Source organism: Gymnoscopelus microlampas (assembly GCF_963454915.1).
Source record: "Gymnoscopelus microlampas genome assembly, chromosome: 7".
Classification (NCBI taxonomy): Eukaryota; Metazoa; Chordata; class Actinopteri; order Myctophiformes; family Myctophidae; genus Gymnoscopelus; species Gymnoscopelus microlampas.
In genome coordinates, this window is record NC_139944.1 from 31,775,041 (window position 1) to 31,800,328 (window position 25,288).

The 25,288-nt window shown below is 43.2% G+C and overlaps 2 protein-coding genes across 4 annotated transcripts in view; one reads left to right on the forward strand and one right to left on the reverse strand.

The window, feature by feature from the left end:
- Positions 1 to 25,288, reverse strand: part of rnf123 (ring finger protein 123) — a 197,571-nt gene that overhangs the window by 55,570 nt on the left and 116,713 nt on the right. The window lies entirely within an intron of this gene.
- amigo3 (adhesion molecule with Ig-like domain 3) lies at positions 4,071 to 9,023 on the forward strand. The gene has a single exon (XM_084063531.1). The coding sequence runs from the start codon at positions 6,042 to 6,044 to the stop codon at positions 7,680 to 7,682; it is 1,641 nt and encodes a 546-aa protein (XP_083919657.1). The 5' UTR covers positions 4,071 to 6,041; the 3' UTR covers positions 7,683 to 9,023.

Below are 25,288 nucleotides of genomic sequence, written 5' to 3' on the forward strand. Positions count from 1 at the left end.
TCATTATTAGAAGATGGAAAGGTTTGTTTTCTATTACAAAGGCTTTCTTACTCCTTTCTGGATGCACACCCCAGGGCCTTCACATCTGGGCAGCATTTTGTCTAAACATAGAAATGTAGATTTTAGGCATTTATCTGATGCCATTATCCAATGAAAATGACATGGTCAGGGTTCAATTTTCAGGAAGACATTGGGATTATTTCCATTATGGGACTCACTAATGCACTAAAGACAGTGGACTAACTACTAACTTTATAAAGAGAGAGAGAGAGAGAGAGAGAGAGAGAGAGTTGTCGCTCCCACAGCTGGTGTTGATAATCATCTCTGTACGTCAAAGAGGGGTTCCAAAGGGTCTAACACCGGCACATGGTGACATTTTCCCTTCAAATCCGCTCTGACCTTATCACCGTAGTCTTGTCAGTTCAAACAAAACAGCCAGGACATAAAGACACCCTCCTTATGCCTAAGCCTGCCTGCCTCTATCTCGTCGCATATCTTTTTTTTTTTCAGTCTCTCCCTTTCTTGAAGCAATAACAGATGACTGATACGTAATCTGTAACAGCTCGATTGGCAGCTTCGGTTCACCCGAAAACAAAGGAAACGTGGGGAAAAAAGAGAGAGAACATTGTCTTGTGGCATTCTCTAATAGAGCAGTGTGAGTCACGATGTAGATAGATGGAGTGGGGAAAATGTCACAAAGTGCCATGTTGTCAAAGGCTCATATTTTCCCATCTGCAGAAGTTGATTGTGTCGTCTCATCAAATATGTGCCGGCAAAAGGGCAAAGCGTTCCAACAGACAAGGCAGATTAAACAGGTGGCAACGATTATGTTCATGTTTGAAAATGGAAGCATAAACAATCCAAAAGGAAAAAATACAAAGTTTGGAAAAGCGCAGAAAACTCATTTCGTGGCTGGTGATAAGCCAATACCAAATTTGGCCAGTCTTCCCAGTTCTGCTTCTCAATTATTGTCTTTGGAATAGAAAGCTAGCTGCTTAAGTAGTAGAGATGGCACAACTCTTTCTATCGCTTTTTTTTCCTTTACATTTTTTATCCCACAATTTTGAAACCCTTTTTTCACCCGGTGCCAACTTTCTAAGTGATCCTGGGCGCTACACTCCCCCCACCAGCCTAGGAAGCCCAGGGCCGAGCTCATGCCTCCTTCGATGCATGAGAGCCAACTGACCTTCTTGTCACCTGACAGGGGGGAGTTTCCCCGGTAGAACGTAGCGAGTGGAAGGAACACGTTATTCCAACCAGTTCCCTTCCCCTCCATCAGGCGCCCCGGCTGTCATGGGGGAGGCGGTATAGTGACCAGGATTACTACATGTTTTTGTGAGGGTATTAACCACCCTAGGAGACATGGAGAGAACATGCAAACTCCACACAGAGTAGGCCCTTTCGCCAACCCCACCTAGGGTATGGGCGCTGATGGCACGGAGGAGAAGACACGCCCCCAGCGCCCACAGCGTCTCCGTCGGGAATCAAACCCAGGACCTTAGCTGTGAGGCAACAGCATTACCGACTGCGCCACCGTGCCCCCCAACTCTTTCTTGGGGGGCACATCTCAATGGCTCTGGGCACCCCAGTGGCCAAAATATGGGGCAAAAATCTAATAGCAATGTATACTGTACAATTTCGGACCAGGGTTCCCCTTTATACATGTCCTACTCCTTTTTTCCCTTTACACCAAATATATTCACCGAAAATAGTCAATCTAGATGTAGATTGGCTATATAGTTCAGTTAGTTGAATGTTTTCCTATTTTTGCCGAGTGTTTGCCTATTATGACATGCCCAGAATTGGGGTGCTAGGGTTCATGTGTTTAACTTCACTTTCCATCTGCATCCCCTTTTATTACCCTACTGAAGAGATGTAATGGCAACGCTATCGACTGAAGTTCTGTCTCCTATTTAATCAGATCAGAGCGATAGAGTATCAGTGACTGGCTGACATCCAACTGTGGTTAATTAACCTGGATGAGACAGACATTTAGTCTACTGGCTCTGTTCACCAAAACACATCATATGATGTTGAGGACAGGGTCATGACACACAAGTTCTGTTCTGACAGGGTCACAGATACAGAGCAGTATTGATGGGATTCCCTGTTATAAAATCTAATTCTTTCCTGACATCAGGGGCAATGCAAAATTTAGGTTCCAGGGTGAAACTATGTGAGGGCCACTGGCCTGAAGCCATGCAAAAATAATTATGAGTAAGCTCACTGCTTAGTTTTCAAAATAAAAGCTCTGTGCACATTTCTAGCTTTAACTTCCAAGTAATCACAGACTGTCCATGTTGTGTAAAAGCTTGTTAACACTTCTGTGTGGCCGGAGGCATTGCCATGGTTAACACCTCTGACTCCCACGGATACTCCCATATGTTGTCACTGTCGGCTTTACTATAATTTTGTCTCTAACAAAAACAAGAAAGATGACAGCTACTGTATACTGTATCTAACTGATGAACCTATTCCTCTTTATAATCTTACAGAATCACATAGACTGGATAGAGCACACAGCCCGAGATGGCATAATAAAATGCAATAAAAGCCAGTGTGCTCATAACTCATACTGTATGGCTGGGAGGACATGGTTTCATATTATATTATTGCTCTCTCATAGCCCAGCCCCACAGTCAGCTCTGTCTCTCCAACAGGGACATGTCAATCTGTTAAAAAAAATAATGTAATAATATAAATAACATTATACACTAAAACAGAAATTCATGTTGGGGAAACTTCAAGGAAATATCAGTAGATGTAAAGTACACAGCAGTATTCTGTTGAGCTAATTGAGAAAAATATTACTAACCAGCTTGCACGCTTAAGTGACTACTAAAGCTGTTGAAGATTCAGTTACAAGGATATTTTAAGGCTACTTATTGATTTACACTAATAATCACAGCACCTCGACGAACAAATGTGTAGTGTGATTGTGTAATGACTGGTCAGTATGGTCATGGTCACTGGTAAATGTGGTCACTTGCCATGGTCACTAGTCAGTATAGTCAAGTATGGTCATGGTTATTGGTCAGTGTGGTCGTGGACTAGTGACCATGTCAAGACTGAGGAGACATTGACATCGGAATATACAGTACCTCTACCCTGACATATTCCTGCCTATGATTACCTTAAGAAAACCTAAACTGCATTCATCTCTTTTGTTACTGGCCTACACATAAAATATCTTCTAGGACACACACACACACACACACACACACACACACACGCACACACACGATTTCAACATGGTCCACACGGAAATAAGCGGAGATACATGACAATTTATATTCAATATACTGGAGATGAATATTACATAGAGTACAAGGAAAGGTAAGAAGGACAATCCCAATAATGCAAAAGAGAGGAGAGGAGGAAAGCGAATTGAAAAAATAAAGAAGAGATGAAATGCTCACTGGTAATTCCGTTCTTATTTTTCACATATATTCATGATATACACACTGGCCAATCAAGTCCCTCTGGCATACTCCTGTACATGCTCCTCCTTTAGTGACAAGCTGGAGAGAGAGAGAGAGAGAGAGAGAGAGAGAGAGAGAGAGAGAGAGAGAGAGAGAGAGAGAGAGAGAGAGAGAGAGAGAGAGAGAGAGAGAGAGAGCGAGAGAGAGAGAGAGAGAGAGAGAGAGAAAAGCAGGAGCAAAGCTTCGTGAATGGAAGACTGTGCGAGATGAGGGAGGGACTGAGGCAGGAGGAGGGGGGTGTCAGGGGGAGGAGGATTAAGTCAGAGAGGAGGAGGAGGAGGACAGAGTAGCAGGAGAAAGCACCAGAGGCAGTAGAGATACAGTCCAGGTCTCAGCTCAGCTCAAAGCCTGCCAGTCAACACCTACTGGATGGAGCTTAACACACCCGCACACCCACACAACAACATCTGACAACAGAAAAGATAGACATGCAATCTTCATTTCAGGATATATCTAAGACCCATTACACCACACCTGGTGTCAGCACAGTGGAACAGAGAAGAATTACTACCAGGGAACTTTATCTTTGTGTGTGTGACGCCTGAGTTTTTTTTTTCCACGCTTGTTTTTGGAGTCATGGAGCTAAAAGGATGACAATTTAAAAGAGAGGAGGAGAGGGCAAAGTGGTTATCTGGGAGAGAGGGAGGGTAGGAGGGAGCTGGTCTGCCACGGTCGGCTTCAGCTTGCCAGGGATTTCACAGAACGGGCTGAAAGCCTGGTGCTCCTTTGCATGAGCCTTGATCGGAACACTCACCCACTCTCCTGCTATAAAAAGAGTGACTCTATACAAACTGGCTGGTGGAGAGAACGAGACATACGAGAGAGAGAGACAGATGGGAAAGCGGCGAGAGTGGGAGAGACAGAAAGATGCGTGTGAGTCCACGCGAGTGCCTCTTTAACATAAGTATGTATTAGAAACCTCCCATACGTCTGTGAGACTGAGCGCAGCCATGTGGACGAAGTGCTGACTTCTTCGAAAAAGCTATTTCCGTGGGCGTGGGCAAAAGACAGATGGGACCGTGATTCAAAAAACAAAAAAAATCGACTTGGTATGGGGGAAAAAATAGGAAGAAATAAGAAAAGACGATGCAACTAGAGACAAGGCATTTGTGTCACGTTAGAGAGCTGTGAGCGAAACAGAGATAGGAGACAAGAACAGAGACGGTGAGAAAGTAGGTAGGTGAGGGGGAGAACTTTTGAGCTCTGTGCATTGATGGCAAAAACGCACAAAACAAGCATTTAAAAGGGTTCTTGAGACATTTTATGGATACTTTGTGGACTTGGGTTACAGATCTGCAGAGGTACATCGAGAAGAGGACAACTTGAAGCATTTGATTCTCCAGTTAACAAAGAAAAGACAGGCAGATTGGCTCTGCTGAATGTGCTCTGAGTAACATGGACTTTAATAAGACTACAGTGACAAACAGGATTTAATGATCAAGGACATTATTTTGCATTCAAAGGATATATTTCACAATTGTGGATCTACAATGAGATGGCCCTGTGTTATTGTTTAATGAACTACTGAGAGGTGAGGGGAAAACATGCTCTGATTTGGATCATATGCAAATGACTTCTGTGGTTGGTTTTACACAGTTTCATGTGACTGGAATAAAATTAATGTTCGGCAGAAAAAATGAGGGAATTGCACAATGTGCCACCAGTCCTACTGTATGTTTTCACCACAACATGTGGATGAGTTTTATTGTGACTCAACTGTATTCCATTCGTTAATGACTCTTTTTTTCCTTCTCCATCCCTCCCAGTATCCCAACCCTCCTACCTGCACATACTCTTATATTCTTGCATTATTGCTCTGGAGAGAGAAAAGAGAAAGACTGGACTATTGGGACAGCTCTGGCTGTACTCCTGATCTCTTGGGATTTTTTGTTGTTGATCAAGACACACCTGGATGAACTGTATCTTTTTTTATTTAATGCAGTCCACCCCTGTACTTGGCTCTGGCACACATCTCGCTGTTCTGTTGATACTGTAGGTGGATACGGATGCAGTCGATTAGTTTGACATTAACGGGAGCCGGGCAAAACAAACGATCACGCCTGAGTGCACACCGGGACCTGGAATAAGAGGGGCTACGCATACATCATGCTGACACTTCTGTTTGTGGCCTGTGGCTTTGAATGAATGCATCGAATGAGCCCTTTCTTACTATCTTGTCCTGAAAATGACAGAGACGACTGAGGGACAGGGATTTCAACAGTTACACTGGGTTCTCTGCCCATGGAACGATGCGTAAACGGGTGCACACAAATGAGCACTAACACCTGTCTGTAAAATGATTAATGCATGACAAAAAATAGGGAATATAAAGCTCTCCATGGGCTAATTTGGTTTGCCCATAGCTTACTGTAAATCAGGCATAAAGAGAAGAATTTTATAAATAGGGAGAAAAAAAAGTAAAGAACATGAGCTAACAACAAAATAAATGTGCTGTTAAATTGGACAAAAGAACAGAAACAAATAACAGAGACCCTCCTAAAGGAAGTTTAAGAAGTGCACTGGCTAGAGTGCCTGTGGCCAGTGCCTGGTGTTTACACCATGTGGTGCACTGGTGTTCACAGTGGACAGGGTGTGGTGGTGGCGGCGGCGGCAACACATCCATCATCATGGTGGTCTGCTATCGCACTGTTAGCCTGTGTCCTGTTCGCCCAGCTGAGCCCTGCCAAAGGCACCATCTGCCCTTCTCGCTGCCTCTGTGCTTCTGACATCCTCAGTTGTACTGACCTGGAACTGGAGCAGGTACCCAGCGAGATGCCGCTTTCCGCCGTCACTCTGGATCTCAGCCATAATCGCATAGCGTGTTTGTATCAGGGTGGCTTTGGAGGGCTCCCGCGGATGGAGGCACTGCGCTTGGCACACAACCAGCTGACGGAAATTCGACCGGGGGCCTTCCGGAACGGTTCTGGGCCTCTGCTCCGGACGCTGGATCTCTCCTCGAACCAGCTCCATGTGTTGGAGGAACACTACTTCCTGGACCTGTCTGGATTGGAGGAGCTACTGCTATTCAACAACCGCATCGCCCGCGTGGAGAGCGGGGCCCTGGCTGGGCTGGGCAGCCTCCGCAAGGCCTATCTGAGCCACAACCGCCTCACCGACTTCCCGTTTTTTTCCATCCAGGAGCACAGCCACCCGCACCTATCTTTACTGGACCTGTCCTCCAACCGCCTGCCCAAGCTGCCTCTGGAGGACATATCAAACTTACCCGTAGCAGTGCAGGGTGGACTCTACCTCCACAACAACTCCCTGGTGTGCGAGTGCTCTATGTACGAGCTGTTCCGCTACTGGGAGCAAAAGGGCTACGCCTCAGTGTGGGACTTCAGACAGGAGCACACCTGCCTCGTCTACGGGATACAGAGAGGCACCGTGCGCTTCTTCCTGCACGGACGCTATTTTGAGAACTGCAGCCTGACCGAGATGCATCGACTCCTTCAGCGGGAGATCGACGTCTTGGTATATGTCGGCCAGGGGGTAACCTTGAACTGTTCGACAACATTCCCGGGGCGGCACGTCACCTTCCTGTGGGTGTCGCCCAACCAGGAATATGTGGCACCACCGGGGAACAATGGCTCTCTGAAGATGTACGCCAACGGCAGCCTGGAGATCGTAGCGGCACGGACCGAAGACTCAGGCGTCTACTGGTGCATGGCACAGGACCGGCAGCGGCAGCGCAATGAGACACGGGAGGTCAACGTGACCGTCGCACATCCACGGGGCGCGGCCGACGACCAAGAGCCTTTCAACACGGGCTACACTACCCTGCTGGGCTGCGTTGTCAGCCTGCTGGTGGTACTGATGTACCTCTTCCTGACACCCTGCCACTGCCCCATGCGCTGTGGCAAGGCCCCCACCCCGGCCACCACCACCCCAAGCCCAGGGAATGAAGCCGGCGGCGTGGGCAGTGCGCAGTCCTCCATCCTCACGCCCACCCCGCCCGCCACAACCGAGGGGCCCGGCCGTAAGGTCAGTACCAACAAGCATGTGGCCTTTCTGGAGCCTATCAGGGAGCAGCAGAACGGCAGACTCAGGGCGGGGCCGGGAAGTGGGGCAGGGCACGGACACCTGGGTTTGCTGCTAGGGGCGGAGCATCCACCCAAGCTGCACAACCAATCACAGCAGAGGGCGGGGGAGACAGACTCTATCATGTCTGTTTTCTCAGACACGCCTACAGGGTTGCCTTAGTGACAGACAGACCCAACAAACACTGTCCAATCTCACTCCCTCACTTTTCTAACCCTTGGCACCTCCCACTGCATCCAGCACCAGACCTGAGCAAAATAGTAGTCAACTACTAGAAAATGGTAAATTATTCGTATTTATCTTAGCAAATTATGTGCCTATTTCTGAGGCTATGACATTGCTTTTGCCATTAGTAAGACATATCCACTGTATCTGTTAAGAGTTGAAATATTTCAAACCAAATTCAAATGATATGCTATATCCTGCTTTTGCCCAGGTCTATTCCTTGCAGCCACAAACCAATGCACTGTGAAGGTGTAGTCTCCCTCCTGCTGTAGCAGGCTTACAGAGTAGGCACGTTCTTGTACAGAAGGCAAGCGACAAAGAGTCATAGGGGAGGAGAGACCAACAAGACAAGTGCCAAAGTAGAGAGATAAGGATTAGGCCCATGATCGAAAAGAGAGAACGAAAAGCACTTAGGGGGAATTGTGAGTACTGCCAAGTCTGGCAAGGGGGGGAGTTGCATAAGAGAGAAGGAAAAAGAGAAGAGAGAGAGAGAGAGAGAGAGAGAGAGAGAGAGAGAGAGAGAGAGAGAGAGAGAGAGAGAGAGAGAGTAACTCAGTAAGAACCGAACTAAGGGGGGAACAGGAATTAAGGAGGTGGAATGGAGAGAACTTCTGAGACCTGTGTATGGACTGATACTGAAACCAAGTGCACGGACTGTCCCTTTAAGCACGGCTTCAAACCTTTAATAAACAATAGCTGCCGATGCCTTCTTGTCTTAGAGAGATGGAGCAAACATCTCTTTGTACAGCTTTTTAGCTATATACTGTATGTTTTTGATTTCCATTTCAGTGCTAGCGAGCCTGTTAGTTGATTAGCTCCAAACCAATCTGCGTAGGGTAACTGTTGGCATGTGAAGTGCTTTAGAATAGGGAGTAAACATTAATGCAGATTTAAAGGCAGCTTTTGGAAAGTTGGAAATCAAAACCCTACCAAATTAAACACTGAAAGCAAAGGGTGGAAAAACATTTTTTCTATGTGGCAATTTCTGGATGATGAAAACACTGATCAATGGAGATGGGGAATAATTGCTTGCTAAATCCGATTTGGCGATAGCCTAGCTCTGTTCTTAAGCATTTTATTTTTGCGGTTATGTTGCCATTTTCCTGGAAACACTCTGCGAAACTGGACTGGCGAAAAAAGAAAAGAGACCCAAATCTTGCCTTTGTGTGGCGAGTATACTGCTGGATTGAATGGACAATTAGAACACACAAGTTTGTTTTTATGCCTTTCACTGTCTTCATGGTGTTCACTGCATCATCCTTTCCTTGCACTGGCCTCTTCCCCTCTTCCTCTCCCTCTTTCAACTTCTTCCTCTGTCTCTCATCTCTTTATCTACAGTATGTGTTAATAAATCTTTCATCTTGGATCGGCCAGGGAATGTCTGCCTTGTTATTGTTACTCACAAAGGGGAGCTTACGTTTGCACATAACCAGATAACAGGCAAAGTGTCTGTGTCTGTGTCTCTGTGTGTGTGTGTGTGTGTGTGTGTGTGTGTGTGTGTGTGTGTGTGTATGTGTGTGGGGGGGGGGGTATCTTCTTGGTTTCTCTGACAAAGGTAAATGAACGAGATAGAGTAAGCTGCAGATTAAGCCATTGAACAATTTACCAATTCACACCCTTGCCTGCATGCTGCACTACTACTCTACAATCTTTTTTTTTCTTTTTTGGGGGGTGATGTGACAAACAGGACATAGGAAGGAACATAAGTTTCATTATGTGTATTTCTAATGTTTTACTAGTGAACAACTAAATAGAGACCTAGAGCAACTTGCTATACAGTACAAGTAGGAATGAAAACTGGGACTATTCTTCTAAAGTTTTGATGCACTTTGACTTTTCGGAGGTGGCTCAAAAAGAGTCAGGCAAGTTAAACTATGCTTATGAAATATTTAACACAAAAACAACAGTTGTGGAAGGGCTTCCACACTGGCCCAAAACAATGACAACATAACAAAGTTAATCTACTAAAGAAAAATATGTATTAGTGCTATTAAGGTAGTGCACCAAGTTCAAACAGCAGTTTAAAAGCAAGGAACAAATCAGGCTGTCAACATACATGCAGCACAGGCAACACATTTCCAACTAGACTTCATTGGTCAACATTACACGCCAGCAATAAGAACAAAATGTGGAAATGATGGAGGTCCAAAATTGTGACGTTTGTGTTCCTATTGCTGGGGCAGGGGCGTCAATTGGGTATGGCAGGCTATTGCAGCTGCCATACCCTGGCTCCAGGGGAGAAAAAAAAATAAGTACTTTTTTGATAATAAATCGGGAAAATCAGGCAAAAATAAGAATTAAATAACATAACACTAACCTAACCCGAATCCTAACCCTAAAACCGAAATAAAGTAACCAAAAACTGGAAAAAAACGAACCCAACCCGCCCAGAACCGCACAAAAATTTCGCGCGCGTGCATGAGGTCGCGTGCATGCTGCCATACCCTAACTATTGCTGAACTGACGCCACTGTGCTGGGGTCCGTCTTGGTGTGTGCTGTCTGTCTAGTTGGAACAGCTTGTTGTGTTTCTTGCTTTCAAAGTGCTGTTTCAACTATGTGCACTATACCTTGATAGCACAAAATAAAAAAATCTGCAGTTGAGGATATTTACGACATCAGATCATATTTTAATTTCTCGCTTGCCCGGGTGTTAAAAGTGTCTTCAGCTCAATTAATTTCAACTAGTAAGTCCCATGTTCTGTGTCCTGCTGCCCAGAGGTTATGAGAAAATGGAAAGACAGGCAGTATCCACTAGAATTCAAACATGTGTTTTGAGAACGCCCCAACAAATTCTACAAATTACAACTGTGATATGATGTCAATGACATTAATCACTCAGCCTTAAAGTTAATTGTATACGTCGGCATGTCACGATATGACACATTGTGAGTGAGCTACTGTACAGCATCTGTGTGTGTGTGTCTGTGTGTATTTTATGCTTTATGTGTGTGCATAAATGCTTGGTCTTCTTATCATTATATTATGTATCAGTGGGAGAGGGTCAAGCTGTCATGGCAGAGGATGAGAGGATCTCTAAGGTTACCGCTAATTAATACAAAGTGTCATGGAGGCCAATGTGATGTGCTTGCCTGTAACGTGTGGGCTACAATAGGGATGGAGAGTCCGTCAGTTTAATTAGGCCCTTGCTGTCAAGGATCATCTGTGTAGTGAGTGTGTGCGGCAGAAAGAAAAAAACATATTTTTCCCCCTCACCCACGTGCGTCATTACAGTATAGAACAATGGATTTTCCTAGAAGAATAGCCAAGTAGGCACTAGGCAAGTCACCTTGCTACCATGGGAGATCATTACATCACATCCTGAACAGACACGCAGACATTTGCTGGACACATTAATCAGAGAACAGCATGCTACATCAGGTTGAAGGCAGTAGTGAACAAAATTAACAACGATACGTATAGAGTATAGATATGGAATTAGATAAGCACTTTTCCTAAACACTAACTATTGTGCTCTCACATCTCTTCCTCATGCTCATCTTCTCATTTCTCATCCCCTCTCCTCTCTTTCACTTATGTTTTCTGTTTGTTTGTTTGTTTGCTCCTCTGTATTTGTCCTTCCCCCTCCAATTCCCTCTATTCCTGAGAGAACCTGTCTCAACAGTGTACTGCGACAGGGGGAAAAGCCACTAGTTATAAATAAGAGGTGAATTATTGATTTGAGAGAGAGAGAAAGAGAGACTGCCTCTGTACCTTTACTGCCGCAGTCACCTGAAAAGTTTGTTTGTTTGAAGTTTCCATGACCGTAGGGACCATCCAACAGACTTGAATATTATTTTTCTTTAAAATACAGGGATTATTCTTATATATTTATTCATTATTCCTTTTACAGTTGCAGTGTTATTGATACACACACACACACACACACACACACACACACACACACACACACACACACACACACACACACACACACACACACACACACACACACACACACACACACACACACACACACACACACACACACACACACACACACACACACACACACACACACACAAACTGATAGATATAGTTATAGATTCAGGTGCAGTTGGTAATGAGGTAAGAATAGCATTCTGTTTTTATCAACTGAAAATATGCGTGTGTGTGTGTGGGGGGGGGGCAGCTATATTACATCATGTGGGTTAACATACGCAACAGAAAAATACAGTCTTCCAATCTGGGCTTCTGTAGTGTATGTAATTAATTTGGAGTGTTTTGTTCATGTAACAAAACCGACAAATCCTAAACCGAGTCTTTCATGAAATCGGACCAAACGTGATAATGCCTACATGCCTCTACACTACAACCACAAAGGATGGATCCCTCATTATTTAAAAGTATGTTGCAATAGAGGGACAGCATACTTTGAGTGGGCGTAGAACAGGCTTAAAATGCACACACAGACAGGAAGGCAAATGATTGCATACGCACACATACGCAGCACCGACACCTACAGTATACCCACACATGCATGGTGTACAGCATCTAAACATTAAGAGGCAGACGCACAAATGCACAGGGTGGATAGTAATGTAAACATGCTGACGAGTGCAACTCTGCATACAGTGTGAACCCCCTTATGCACTCTCTTCTCAAACACACACACACACACACACAAACCAGACCCATTCATCTTTTGCAGTTCACTTCCAGGGCTACCCCACACGTTTGACAGAATAGCATATCATTACAGAAAGGAAATGAGTGAGGAGGAGCAAAGAGATGGTGGGAGAGAGAGACGGGTATACAGTATGCGTGTCTGTGTATGTCAGTGTGTATGTACGTTATGTAAATGTGTGCGTGTGAGTGTGCATATGTCACTGCATGTAGGTATATAGTACCTGCATGCCTGAGAGAGCTGCTACAGCCCTTGACACAAATGACACAGAGAATGTTTTTGTACAGAGACGCTCAAATAAATATTATTTCCTAAATGTGCTCACAGACCGGGTGATAACATGCACAGGGTACATGTACTGTGTCGCATTCTGAGCCACTTCAATCCAATGGGCCATTACATTTTTTACTGTACCGCCATCATAGAAGTCTGAAATGTTACAATATAAAGGCTAACGCTAATTCATACTAAGTGTCATGGAGGCCAATGTGATGATGTGCCTGTAACGTGTGGGCTACAATAGGGATGGAGAGTCCGTCAGTTTAATTGGGCCCGTGCTGTCAATGATCATGATGTGAGTGATCAAACAAAACAAGCAAATATAAAACTAAAGAAGCAATATAATGTGTTCCGTGACACAGCATAGGGTTTGGGACTGTCAACAAACAACTTATTTTGTGACTATAAGGATGTATGCATTTTTACATACAAGTGGATTGTGGGCGTTACAGAAACTCCTTTGTAAGGCCACCTTTTCATCCATCAACAATTCAATCTTTAAGGAACTAATGTATAAAACAGACCACATAGACCACACAAAAATGCCAACCACATATGCCTTATTTATATACATGGCCGATACTGCAGCACCATGTTCGAAATTCAGGTTCAAGCTCATGTGCCATTACCATGCACAAACGGCAGTGGGACAAGCCGCCCATATCTGTAGAGCCTTAACAGCAGGTAGACAGCTCACATCACAGCAAGTCACTTCCTTCCTCGCTTCACATATCACATCTTCCTCCTCCTCCTCCTGGAAGCAGAGCACTAGCTCCTCTTTCATAGTCAGAGATAAAACCGTCAGTTATTATTGGGGGAGATAAAGGCGCAGAATGTTTATCTTCCCATTCTGTGGAGAGCCTTATGACAGTCCGTCAAACATTTAGAAGTTCTGCCGGTTAATAAAGAGCCACACCATGTTTGGTCCCATCTCAGGAGATGATTATACAGAGCTTGCTGTATTTAAAAAGTGTGTGTGTATGTGTATGTGAATGTGTGTCTGAGTGCAGATGCAAAAGCCTAGCTGTATGGGCCACATTAAAATTGCTTAAGGATAACCTGGCAAAGCAACACTGTAACCATGGTGAAAAAGTGGCAAAGTGGCATTTACCTAACATTGTACACAACTCCTTTTTACTGCATCATAGGACACACATCTTTTTTGAGAACATCCTTTTTAGTGAAAAAAACAAGGACAAATTGAGACTGGCCAACACCCAGGCCAGTAGGTAATCAAAATGAGAGAAATAAATACAGTACATTGGTAAATATAATAAGTAATACTATATTACTTACTTACTTATCAACCTGATATCCAAGCATTCACATGGTTCAGTGAGTTATGTGTGGTAAATGCTCCGTAACTTTATAAATATTTTTGTTTTCAGATTACACAGACAGAGAGGTACAGTACAGCAAGGACAGCAGAATGAATACAAAAAAACTACAACAATGAAACAATCTTAAATGAGGTAATCATATTACATTATAAGAATCCCCTGCATAAATAAAGGATAGGCTAAATAAATAAAACACACCAACATTGTGTGAGTGTGTTCTGTACTTCTTTGAACTTGTTTTTTCTTCAAAAAGTACTGTTGGCCTAGAGCAGGGGTTCCCAAACTTTTTCAGCTCAGCTTGAGACTCAAAAGAGAAACCTCTTGTTACTCCCCGGGAGCCAAACTTACAAAAATATATTAAGAATTAACCACTTGTCTTCAGCCCTATTTCAAATAGCAGATCTACAAGGTCAAAACATGCCGTGGTGACGCGTCAGCATGTAGATCTGCTATTTTCACAATTTTTATAGGAAGCAAAACAAAACAGGATATTTATTTGCGAGTTGCGACGTTTGGCCAAGAGAATTAGGTGTACAAAACATTGGTCCTTTTCAAGATAGACCAAGGTGCAAAAATGTCTGCATAAAATGTCTGGATATTCAGGCTCATGTGAGGACATTCATGATAATGCCAATAATGGAAATTTGCCACAATAAAATTATCCTGAGTGTTTTTATCACAATATAATTTGAAATCCTATATCCTCCCACCCCTATTATAGACCATTACTCATGAAAGTCAATGTTGGTCTTATCCTCTACTCCCTATCCCTCCCTCACTCCCTTCCCCTGAAGCTTTCCCAATCCCATTAGTGACCGGCCACACTGAGACATACAGTATCATCTATAATTTGCTCTGACACACTCTAGTCCCTTTCAATGATGCATAACATCTAATGGAGGACATTGATATCCTGGGGTGCACACACACACACACACACACACACACACACACACACACACACACACACACACACACACACACACACACACACACACACACACACACACACACACACACACACACACACACACACACACACACACACACACACACACAGACAAGGTTGTGAGCTCTTACCTAAACATAGTAGAGACAAGCCAATAAACAGACAAAACATTGTCAGCCCACATGCCTGTATGCGTGCCTGTGTGCACGCACACACACACACACACACACACAGACACGCGCACACACACACCAGGTTGTGAGCTCTTACCTAAACACAGAGGCACACTAATAAACAGACAAAACATTTTCAGCCCACATGACTGTACACACACACACACACACACACACACACACACACACACACACACACACACACACACACACACACAATGTAACAGTTTAGAGTCTGCCTGCACTTATATAGACAGTTAGACTGATTAACCAATGTGAGGGGAGATGAGACAATGCATGTATTTCTAAACCACAAATATTGCTATGCTACTGTATGACTTGGTTTCTTTCCTGTCTATTTAAACAGCCCTGTAAGTGGCAACATTTTGCTAAAATTGCCCAGGCTTGCAGTGGTACCAAGTCAGGTGTGCAGTGGATGCATCCAAAGGGTGGAAGCCATAAGAAGCGAATATTCAACATTAAAGCCTAATTAATATTTGTGTTGCACGACTCAACAAAATTAACTCGTTTTCAAGCTAGTAACAAAGCAACACATTGTCTTTTATCTATTAGACAGACTTAACCCTTAATTTGTCCATATAATGTCCATATTAGCACATTCATCAGTTGTAAAACAATCTAGGAACCCATTGCCAAATGAAAAGGAAAAACAGCGCCCTCTGCTGTTTTTTACTATCTCACTTAGCTCTGGGAGGAGGTCTTTCCGTGGTTGTCTGCTCCGAGGACGCTATTGTTAAATGAGTTTCGGTTTTGTTTTTAGTGGGACGCAGAGCACAGATAGTAAATCCCGCCCACTACATTTGATTGGGTAAAGCGCGGCCTGCTTCCTGATCTGAAGGCACGCCCACTTGTAGGTCAGTGCGTACACGTTATGACGAACCCCCCCCGACAGATTCAAACGCAGAGCAGAATCTGTTCTTGAGAGATTAGTTGTAAAATAAACCTTCAGCTGTCAGACTCACTCGGTCGTTTTGTGCAGTATACTTCATGGCACTGAGAAAACTATGAAAGTGTAATAATATTTAATGACAAAATCCCAAATTGTACCAGTTGAGGTAAAGGGAAATATTCATGACAGTTATATTATCGTTAACACAACCAATGTCAAAATGAACCACAGGAGAGTTAAATGCAGTGTTAGCTCTACATAGTATTGCTGTAGAAATCACTAAATCTAGAGTCTGAGTAAAATCTCGGTTCAAGTTTAAGTCACCAACATTGAATCAGTGAGTCAAGGCCCAGTTACCTGTTTCTGAGTCCAAGTCACCCGTTCCATATCTGACATGATTTTTAAGCTTAGTACTCCACTCTGCGAGTCCAAGCCACGCACTCTAAAACAACACTGTCAAATAATGTTTCTAAGTTTGGTAAGTAGGCCTGCTACAGTATGTCATGTCCATGACAGGTTATGTAATGTCAAGTTGTCATAACAAAGACATAGCAAACAATGTCAAGTGTGCATTGAAAGTGTCATAACTGACCAAATGGCACTTAATGACAACATCCATATAAACGTTAGGTCAATAAGGCTTCCTTCATATTCATGGCAGGTGTAATGTCATAGTTATAACAATAATAGTGTTATATCATGTCAGTCTTTTGCACAACAACAAGTGCAGAGCAGGACTGCTGGCTTGAAGAGAAAGAATTTGGTCATTGGAGGAAGCATTCAGTTTAAAATGACTGGTGTGGATAACAATATTAATTCAACCACTCTTTCCGCTTAAGCAGACAGATTTTAGAGTACAACTATTTCTTTTTAGAATGGAAAATAAAAAATAAAATAAAAAAACACAATGGCTGGTTTCCTGCCAAACTGTTGAGTTGATAAACATGAACGCGAGTGTGGCCATTGACTGTGTTGACTTCCCATCCAGGAAAGGGTTGAGGTAAGAGCCAAAACATAAAACAGACACGGAAAATTAGACAGACGAGGGAGGGGAACAGAAAGAGAAGAATAAATATTGGATAACAGATTTAAACCCTTGTACTGCTGCCTACTATTGGAGCTGCCAGTTGTGCCAACAAACCATTAGCCTTGGATATCAAATACATGGGGAAGCAAAAAAAAAGACACATATAGCAAAACATGTCATGGCCTCAACTATAACTCCACTCTTTGCTGGCAAGAGATACAGTGGCAGCTCAATATAGCACTGTTCAGTGGGGAATTGAGAAAGAAGAGAAGAGAAGAAAAGAAAAGAAAAGAGAAGAGAAGAGAAGAGAAGAGAAGAGAAGAGAAGAGAAGAGAAGAGAAGAGAAGAGAAGAGAAGAGAAGAGAAGAGAAGAGAAGAGAAGAGAAGAGAAGAGAAGAGAAGAGAAGAGAAGAGAAGAGAATACATGAACAGTTTAATATTAATAATAATAATAATAATAATAATAATCTTAAAGCCCCGCTAGTGGCCCCTAGAGGTTCTGCTGCTCCTTATACATGACCTACAGTTGTAGTTTGCACTGACAGACTAACATTGCCATCCCCGCACTCAATACATTTTGGCATAAGGGCGCCTCTATAGGAAATGCCATGGAGTCCCCAAAATCGGTAGGATCTATCCTCTGGTATGAATGTGCTCAAAACATATTTCATGTTATTTACTTTTTAATTGAATACCTTGTGAGTTACAACCTGTTTTAATTTGCCAATTTTTAAGGGTACATTTGGTTACATGTGTACACTCTCAGAGTTAAATTAACACTGATGATTTTACTGTGTACAGCACAGAACTTGTCACAATATATGAGCATTACCACAGCTCATGAAACCAAATCCCCCAGTATGCCTAGATCAACAGGCAACAATACTTATTGTCTGGGAATTATTGTTCAGGGTTCATGAGTGAGAGGATGTGCCGAAGGAGTATGTACTGTAGACTAGAACAAATTTGTGGTCACATTTCCTAAACAAGGGTACTGTAGATATCAGCGACCATTATTAAAACATAAAAAAGAAAGTAGGAAAATATGTAATGAAGGCATATTTCAAATGATCAAAATATGGTATCTTAAATACATTGGGAAAGACACACTTCCATGGTCCAAAATATGGGTTGAAGAAGTTCTGGCATGACACCAAAACATCAAGTAACTCTCGACTGACATGCGAGAGAAACCTGTTATCTTTCTGAGGCACCATTAGCAAGGAATCCCTACATGAAAGTCTCTCTCTCTCAGTTGTTGACCGAAGGCTGTGATATATTGGTAATGGTCCAATGAGCAGACTGCTACAGATGGTCATTGATGGGTGATGTTCTAGTACTGCACAAAGGTCAATTAGGATGATGCAGTATTCGCTGCTTAATTTCCTTATTACCCTAGCACATCTGCCTAACAACCAACATCTATCATCGCCACGCACAGCAACATGACCAGACCACACTGCTGGCTGATGGAAAACATCCACAACACCTACAAGGTTCAACTTCTACAAGGCTGTTTGGGAAAAGGGGAAGTGTCGAATGGTATACTTTTTGGTGTAGCACCCTTTGGTACAGTGAGTCAATAAAATGGACATTAGCGGTTTAAGTGGTCTGTCACATAATTCCATTACATACAGTTGAACTACGCTAATAAAGTTAATAATGAGTCAATTTGAATTAGGTGTGCAAAAGAGCAAGCATTGACAATTAGTCAATAGCATTGTCAATGCTTGCTAAATATGCCTGACCCCCCCCCCTATTATTTTCATTAGCTGCAGCTGTGTTTACCCTGCTATTACACGTCTGTGAAAAAGGTCCCTTCAAGTGAATGAGCAAACATTAAATGTTGTGACATGAGGTCACAACCTGCTGAGTACACAGCATTGACTGGAGGACTTTTAGGCATAAGATGAAGTTAGCTGTGTGTGTGTGTGTGTGTGTGTGTGTGTGTGTGTGTGTGTGTGTGTGTGTGTGTGTGTGTGTGTGTGTGTGTGTGTGCGTGTGCGTGTGCGTGTGTGTGTGTGTGTGTGTGTGTGCGTGTGTGTGCGTGCGTGCGTGCATGGCGTGTGTGGGTGGGAGGGTGGAGATTCAATCTTAAATCACTCCCTCTTATCCCTTACGTAGTAATTGAAGCATTTGTGTCTATTTTAACCTCATGTCTGAGGACTAATGTTTTACCAACTGGGGGTAAACATCTGTGCAGAGCTGGGGTAGTAAAGCATATTTTGAATATTTCATAACCAAACGTGTGGGAGGATTCAAATTATTCATTGCACAAGCAAAGAGTATACTTCTGTGGCTGTTTTAGGAGTCTGGCCTGACTGATGCATTTGCTGCATTTTTGAAATACTGTAGTAGCTAGTAGGGGACAGTACTTAATGATAGGATTGGGACTTCTAATGTCTGCAGAAAAAATAACTCCTTGAGCTAGACACTTAACCCCTAACTGCTCCTCCCTCCGTGCTCCTCTGTGGTCATCACTCTGAATGAAAAAACTGAAGTTCCCTCACGAGTCACGGCACACACAAAATGACAGCAAGATACTGGCCAGTCAGAAGGCAATGACAGGACCTCTGTGTGTTATTTGTCTGAGAAGGCAGACCCAAATACACCTGCAGCTAAACAGATAAAGGCCATACCGTATTGCTATAGTATATTAATGTGTACAGTACACAGATCCCCATTACAGTTACCGGTACTTCCCTCTAATTATCACTTCGGGTTTGACCACATGAGCACAAACGACCCTATTCAGGGGCAAGCGTTCATTAAAAATAGCAGATCGACAAGCTCATGTTGCGATGAGTTGAGTTATTATAGATCTGCTATTTCCGTTGAAGATATTTAGTGTAGAGTTAAAACAGGAGGGGGCATAGTATAGTCCTGGGGGGACTCCGGTCAACTAAGCATATACGGTTCATGTGGTTAAAAGAAACCACACAGCAAGCAAAGCGGTGGAAGCTTTAAATGCTTCCACAATGGAAGCCATTTTTGTGCCATCCCCTCCAGCTCACTGGTTCATCAGTCTGTCTGCGGAAGTGCAGGCAGACTCTAAATTGTTCTGGCTCCAGTTCAGTATGAGGATGGATGGGCTACAGAATGTCTGGCTGCTACACTCTGTTAACTAAACATTAGCTTGTGCAGAAGGTAGCTGAACTGCAGGCTTGGTGTTTCCATTTGTACCATACACACACACACACACACACACACACACACACAGAATGGCAAATAGACCATCAATCAACATACTGGAACTTTCTTGTCCATTCCATGTACATCACTATTCACACTCAGACCTTATCGCCCATAACCCCACCCCAAAATTCCAACAAATATTCCACACAACGGTGACTAATAATTGCAACTCAGATTGTGTGTGTCTGAGTCTGTGTTGTGAGAGTTTTGAGAGAGAGACAGACAGACAGATAGACAGAGAGACAGGGAGAAATGGAGAGATAAGAGTGTGTGCGTGCGTATGTGTGTAGTACCCAAAGGCTGGACACAGTACTTGTAAAAACATCAAGTGAGCATTGCAGAGGAAACTCTCAATATGTACAAAAATGTGCGTGCGCGCGCGCGTGTGTGTGTGTGTGTGTGTGTGTGTGTGTGTGTGTGTGTGTGTGTGTGTGTGTGTGTGTGTGTGTACATGTTTTTCATGTGTGCATGCATGTGAAAACGTGGATGTTGGTGTGTAGATAAGATGGAGTTAGAAAGAGATGAAAAGAAAAGAGTAGTGAGAGAGCAGAACAGCAACAGAACTATCGTCCTGGAGACACACTGTAAAACCCCTCAGCTCAGCTCAGCTTTAAAACGCAGCTCCACACATAAATACAGCCAGGCGGTCATGCAAAATTAACGTTCCAGTTAAAAAGAGGATTGTACATCCAAAAGTTTCAACTCAAGAACTAGCAATTGGGGGGGGGGGGGGGGGGGGGGGGGTGATATTCAGAGGCTTATACAAATAGACTAAAAGGCATTAAACTCAAGTACACCTTGGGAATTTAATAGATTTGCTGTAGATTTGCTGTAATCAGTCATGAGGAAAAATTATATCTGGGGGAAATAGCCAATGGGATCTTTTATGAGACAGCACAGCAGACATTAAAAAATAATTGTAGGACTTTTACATTGCAGTTTTTGGGTGTAAGGAAAATTGTGTGGGTAAAAAGACAAGAAAAATAATGAATATTATTTTACAAGGAATCATATTTACAAGGAATTTCTTCCATAACTCCTTTCATGTTTTATCATTCTGTCGTTTTTTGAGATCTCCACACAGCAAAAAGGTGTTTTTCACGTGGACAGGGTTAAACTCTCACATGGTCCAACTGACATGACACTGGCAAGAGAAACTCCATTTAGCTTTTCTAGGCACCATTAGCAAGGCATCTCCACATGACTCTCTCTCTCTACTAAAATGTACTCTCTATCAATCATTTATGAAACCACAGAGTAAATAAAGGCAACAACAGATGTGGAGTCTCATCGCTCTATACCCTGTCTCTGTCTCACATAAACTGAAGGATCGCTACCCAGGATTACATGAAGAAAAGAATGAACATATTGGTTCAGCTGTATAGTGTGTGATATATGTATGTATGTATGTATGTATGTATGTATGTATGTATGTATGTATGTATGTATGTATGTATATGTATATATACATGTATATATACATGCACTGTAGCATGTACTGTAGTGGTTGTTCCCTGCAGAGCATAAAATATGGCACACAAAGCAAGGCAGCTTTATTTACACAGCACCTTTCATACACCAAAGGCAGCTCAAAGTACTTAACAGAATAACAACAAATACATTCAGCCACCTGAGGCACCCCAGGCATTAACGCCTTGGGCAACGACAAATGCTGCATGATAATAATAATAATATAATAATTTGATAATCTCTTACCCATAGCCTTGATTTTTCAAGACAATGGGAAAATACAATTTTAATTTAATTAATACTGATTTTTTTTTTACTGTCAACAAGAGACTGCCCCAGTCAACAAAATGTTAGTTCCACAGGGATTTTCTGAGGGAGTTGGCTGAGAACACACCAGGTGCTGCTGAAAGAACACAGCAGGTGCCTCACCCTTGCTGGTTTCCGCTCTGTTTTGGTTCCTTTGCGCCTGGATAAACTGCAGTGTCTAATCAGCCGTACATTCTACCAAACCATCGCAGCAACCTTGTTTGACATGGCACTTTAGCTTGTGCTGATTGATCAGCAGCCGTATCTGCCCTAGGGCTGACAGTTATTAGCATGATACAGCTTATAACCACACTGTGCGTGTGTGTGTGTGTGTGTGTGTGTGTGTGTGTGTGTGTGTGTGTGTGTGTGTGTGTGTGTGTGTGTGTGTGTGTGTGTGTGTGTGTGTGTGTGTGTGTGTGTGTGCGTGTGCGTGTGTGCGTGTGAGTCTAACAGATAGCAGCCCTTGGTTCAAACACCTGATGTTGTTTTTGAGAGCTATATCCCTTAATATAAGCACTTCACTGACCAAACAGCGAATGCATAGCCCCTACAACAGTAAGCAATTACTAAGACTAATGTTGCATATTAAAAAAAAGAAACCTGTCACCTGTCATCTTCAGGACTGCACCCATAATAATCAAGCCCGAGGCATGTTTACTATTTCATACCTGCTCACTTATTCACTCTCATTTGTCAGTCTTGTCTAGTACAAAGGAACCAATTAGCCTGTTCTTGAAAGTCCTGCAAATTTTACACAGGCAGATGAACAATCTAAAAAATGTGGTAAATTAAATACATTTCACACATTATTTCTTGGTATTAGAGGCATCTCTGGGTCCATCTGTGAAGTGCCTTCTACGGCCAACTCTGTTTTTGCCAAAATCTCATGAAAGTCACATTTCTATAATCACCCCCCCCCCCCCCCCCCCCCCCACACACACACACACACACACACACACACACACACACACACACACACACACACACACACACACACACACACACACACACACACACACACACACACACACACACAATCTCTCTAGTCTTCTGCCCGCCATCTATGTGCACATCTTCTAACTCTATGTCTCCCCTACCCCACCCCACCCCACCCACTCTTTCTCAATCTCCCATTGTCCCTTCCTGTATATTTATCTGGCCATCACTGGCTCCACCCCCCCATACCTCTCTCTCTTTCTCCGTTTGTCCTCCCCTCTTCTTCCTCCGTACTCTCATTATTTCTCTCTCCGTCTTTCATATCATTGCACCTTTGTTCTCCACTTTCCATCTCCATCTCTCATTTTCTCATCCGTTCATCTCTCTATTTTCATCTGCCCACATTCTGTACCGTATCCCTCCCCACACCCGCTGCATGCCTCTCCTCCCTTCCTCTCTGCCTCGCTATCTATCCCTCCCTCCAGAACTTCACTTCTTCACCATGACGACGGGCCCCCGTCCCTTCAGCCCTGCGGGGTTCAGACAGCTATTGGGTTTCCACGGTAACAGGAGACCACCAGGAAGAGGGGAGACGCGCTCCTGATGACTCCCGCCGCCGCCGTGGACAAACGCATGCGTGGAGTTACACAAACACACACACATACACACACAGATGCGTGAGTATACATAAACACCAAGATGAACACACTTGGAGATGCAAATGCTATATACTGCATACTATTCACACATTTGTACGTACATTCATGAAAACAGTCACCATCTCACACACACACACACACACACACACACATAATGATCGATATAGTCAATGTCCCGTGGAGAACATGAAACAAAACATCACCAGGGAACAAACTTCAATCACAGAAGGTGATCGACACGCATGCACTGCAAGCACGAACACAGGTACGCACACCCAACCAGTCCATTGTGAATGTTCAATCACTCTGTGTCCCCGAGTTTCAATCAAACATGGAACGCAGTGTGCTCTCCTCTGCAATCACAAACAGAAAAAAAACACTCTTGGTCTCTGTTCTGTATGTGTCTATGTGAGTGTACTTCTTAAAGGGTAAGACCACTTTGGTAGAGGTTTGGGTTGTGTAATTACCTTGCCATGATGTAGCTCCAAAGGTGGGCAAGAAATAAAAAATAATTGCTCCATTGATTAGAAATTGATAATTATCAAACCAAAGTGGTATTGCCCTTTAACAAGGCTGTACATACACAGTAAAATCCTAAATGTTAAATTAACCCTGATAGTTCCATTTGGTTCCATATGTATAATGTCAGAGTGTACACACTGAGGATTTTTACAGTGTAAAAGTAGTGGCGGGGGGGATAACATACTGTATAGCATATAGGATCCATGCTCCTGGCCTGCTCAATAACACGGACAATGTGGAAGTCTAAGGTCATCTAAGGTTTCAGTTTTGTGTCTGATACAGAGAACTGCAGAGAATGAATTGCTCTCTCAAACCATGGGAAGGAGAATTACCACCATTAATTTGCTCGCAGCAGGGGGATCAAAGCATGATTTTCTAAATTAGGAGGTACAGTGTGTGCTTTTGTTTGTAACTAATATCTTCCCATTCCTTGGATTTCAGGGGCATTTTGAGATTTCAGGGGGTGCATTCTGCAATATTGAGATGTCAACGTAATGAATGATGTGCAGAGTAATGACAACGGAAGGGTTTCATTCTACAATGCTGTACACCCAGCGACGTCCCATTTTCTACCTGATTGAATCAGTCAGGGTGATGTTTTCATTCTCATAGCCATGATTAACCCACACCCGCTCCCACACACACACACAGACACACACCTCAAATCATGAGTAACCCATTCCAGAATGAATCTCGCCAATTACTGTGAGGAGGCGTGTTTGCAATAATGTGTCACTGTAAATAAATGTGCAATAATGGAAACCCTGAGCGGGTCTGATAATAATGTTAGTGTAGCATAATGACAGACAAGAGACTGCGGGTGTGAAAGGGTGAACTGAACGTTATGAGCTGACTCTGGTATTAGAAAGTCTTGAGGGGCATGGATGATTTGAAAATGGGACATTATAATTGTCTCACAATGGAGAGGAGAATGCTACACGTGATAGAGCCAGCTATGTTAGACAGTGATCAATGGAATGTCCCTTCTAGCACTGACCATGTAATGTGATTGGAATGTAATTGCTAATTTGCTAATTTACATCTTTCCTATTAGCCATTTCTCTTAGCTAGAGTACAAATGTGTAATGGGCCATCCACACCATGCACGATAATAACAACTATAACTTTATAATATTATAAATATATCATTTC

Excerpts from the sequence above, each read along its gene's own strand:
- amigo3 (XM_084063531.1), top strand. The coding sequence starts at position 6,042 with ATGTGGTGCACTGGTGTTCACAGTGGACAGGGTGTGGTGGTGGCGGCG.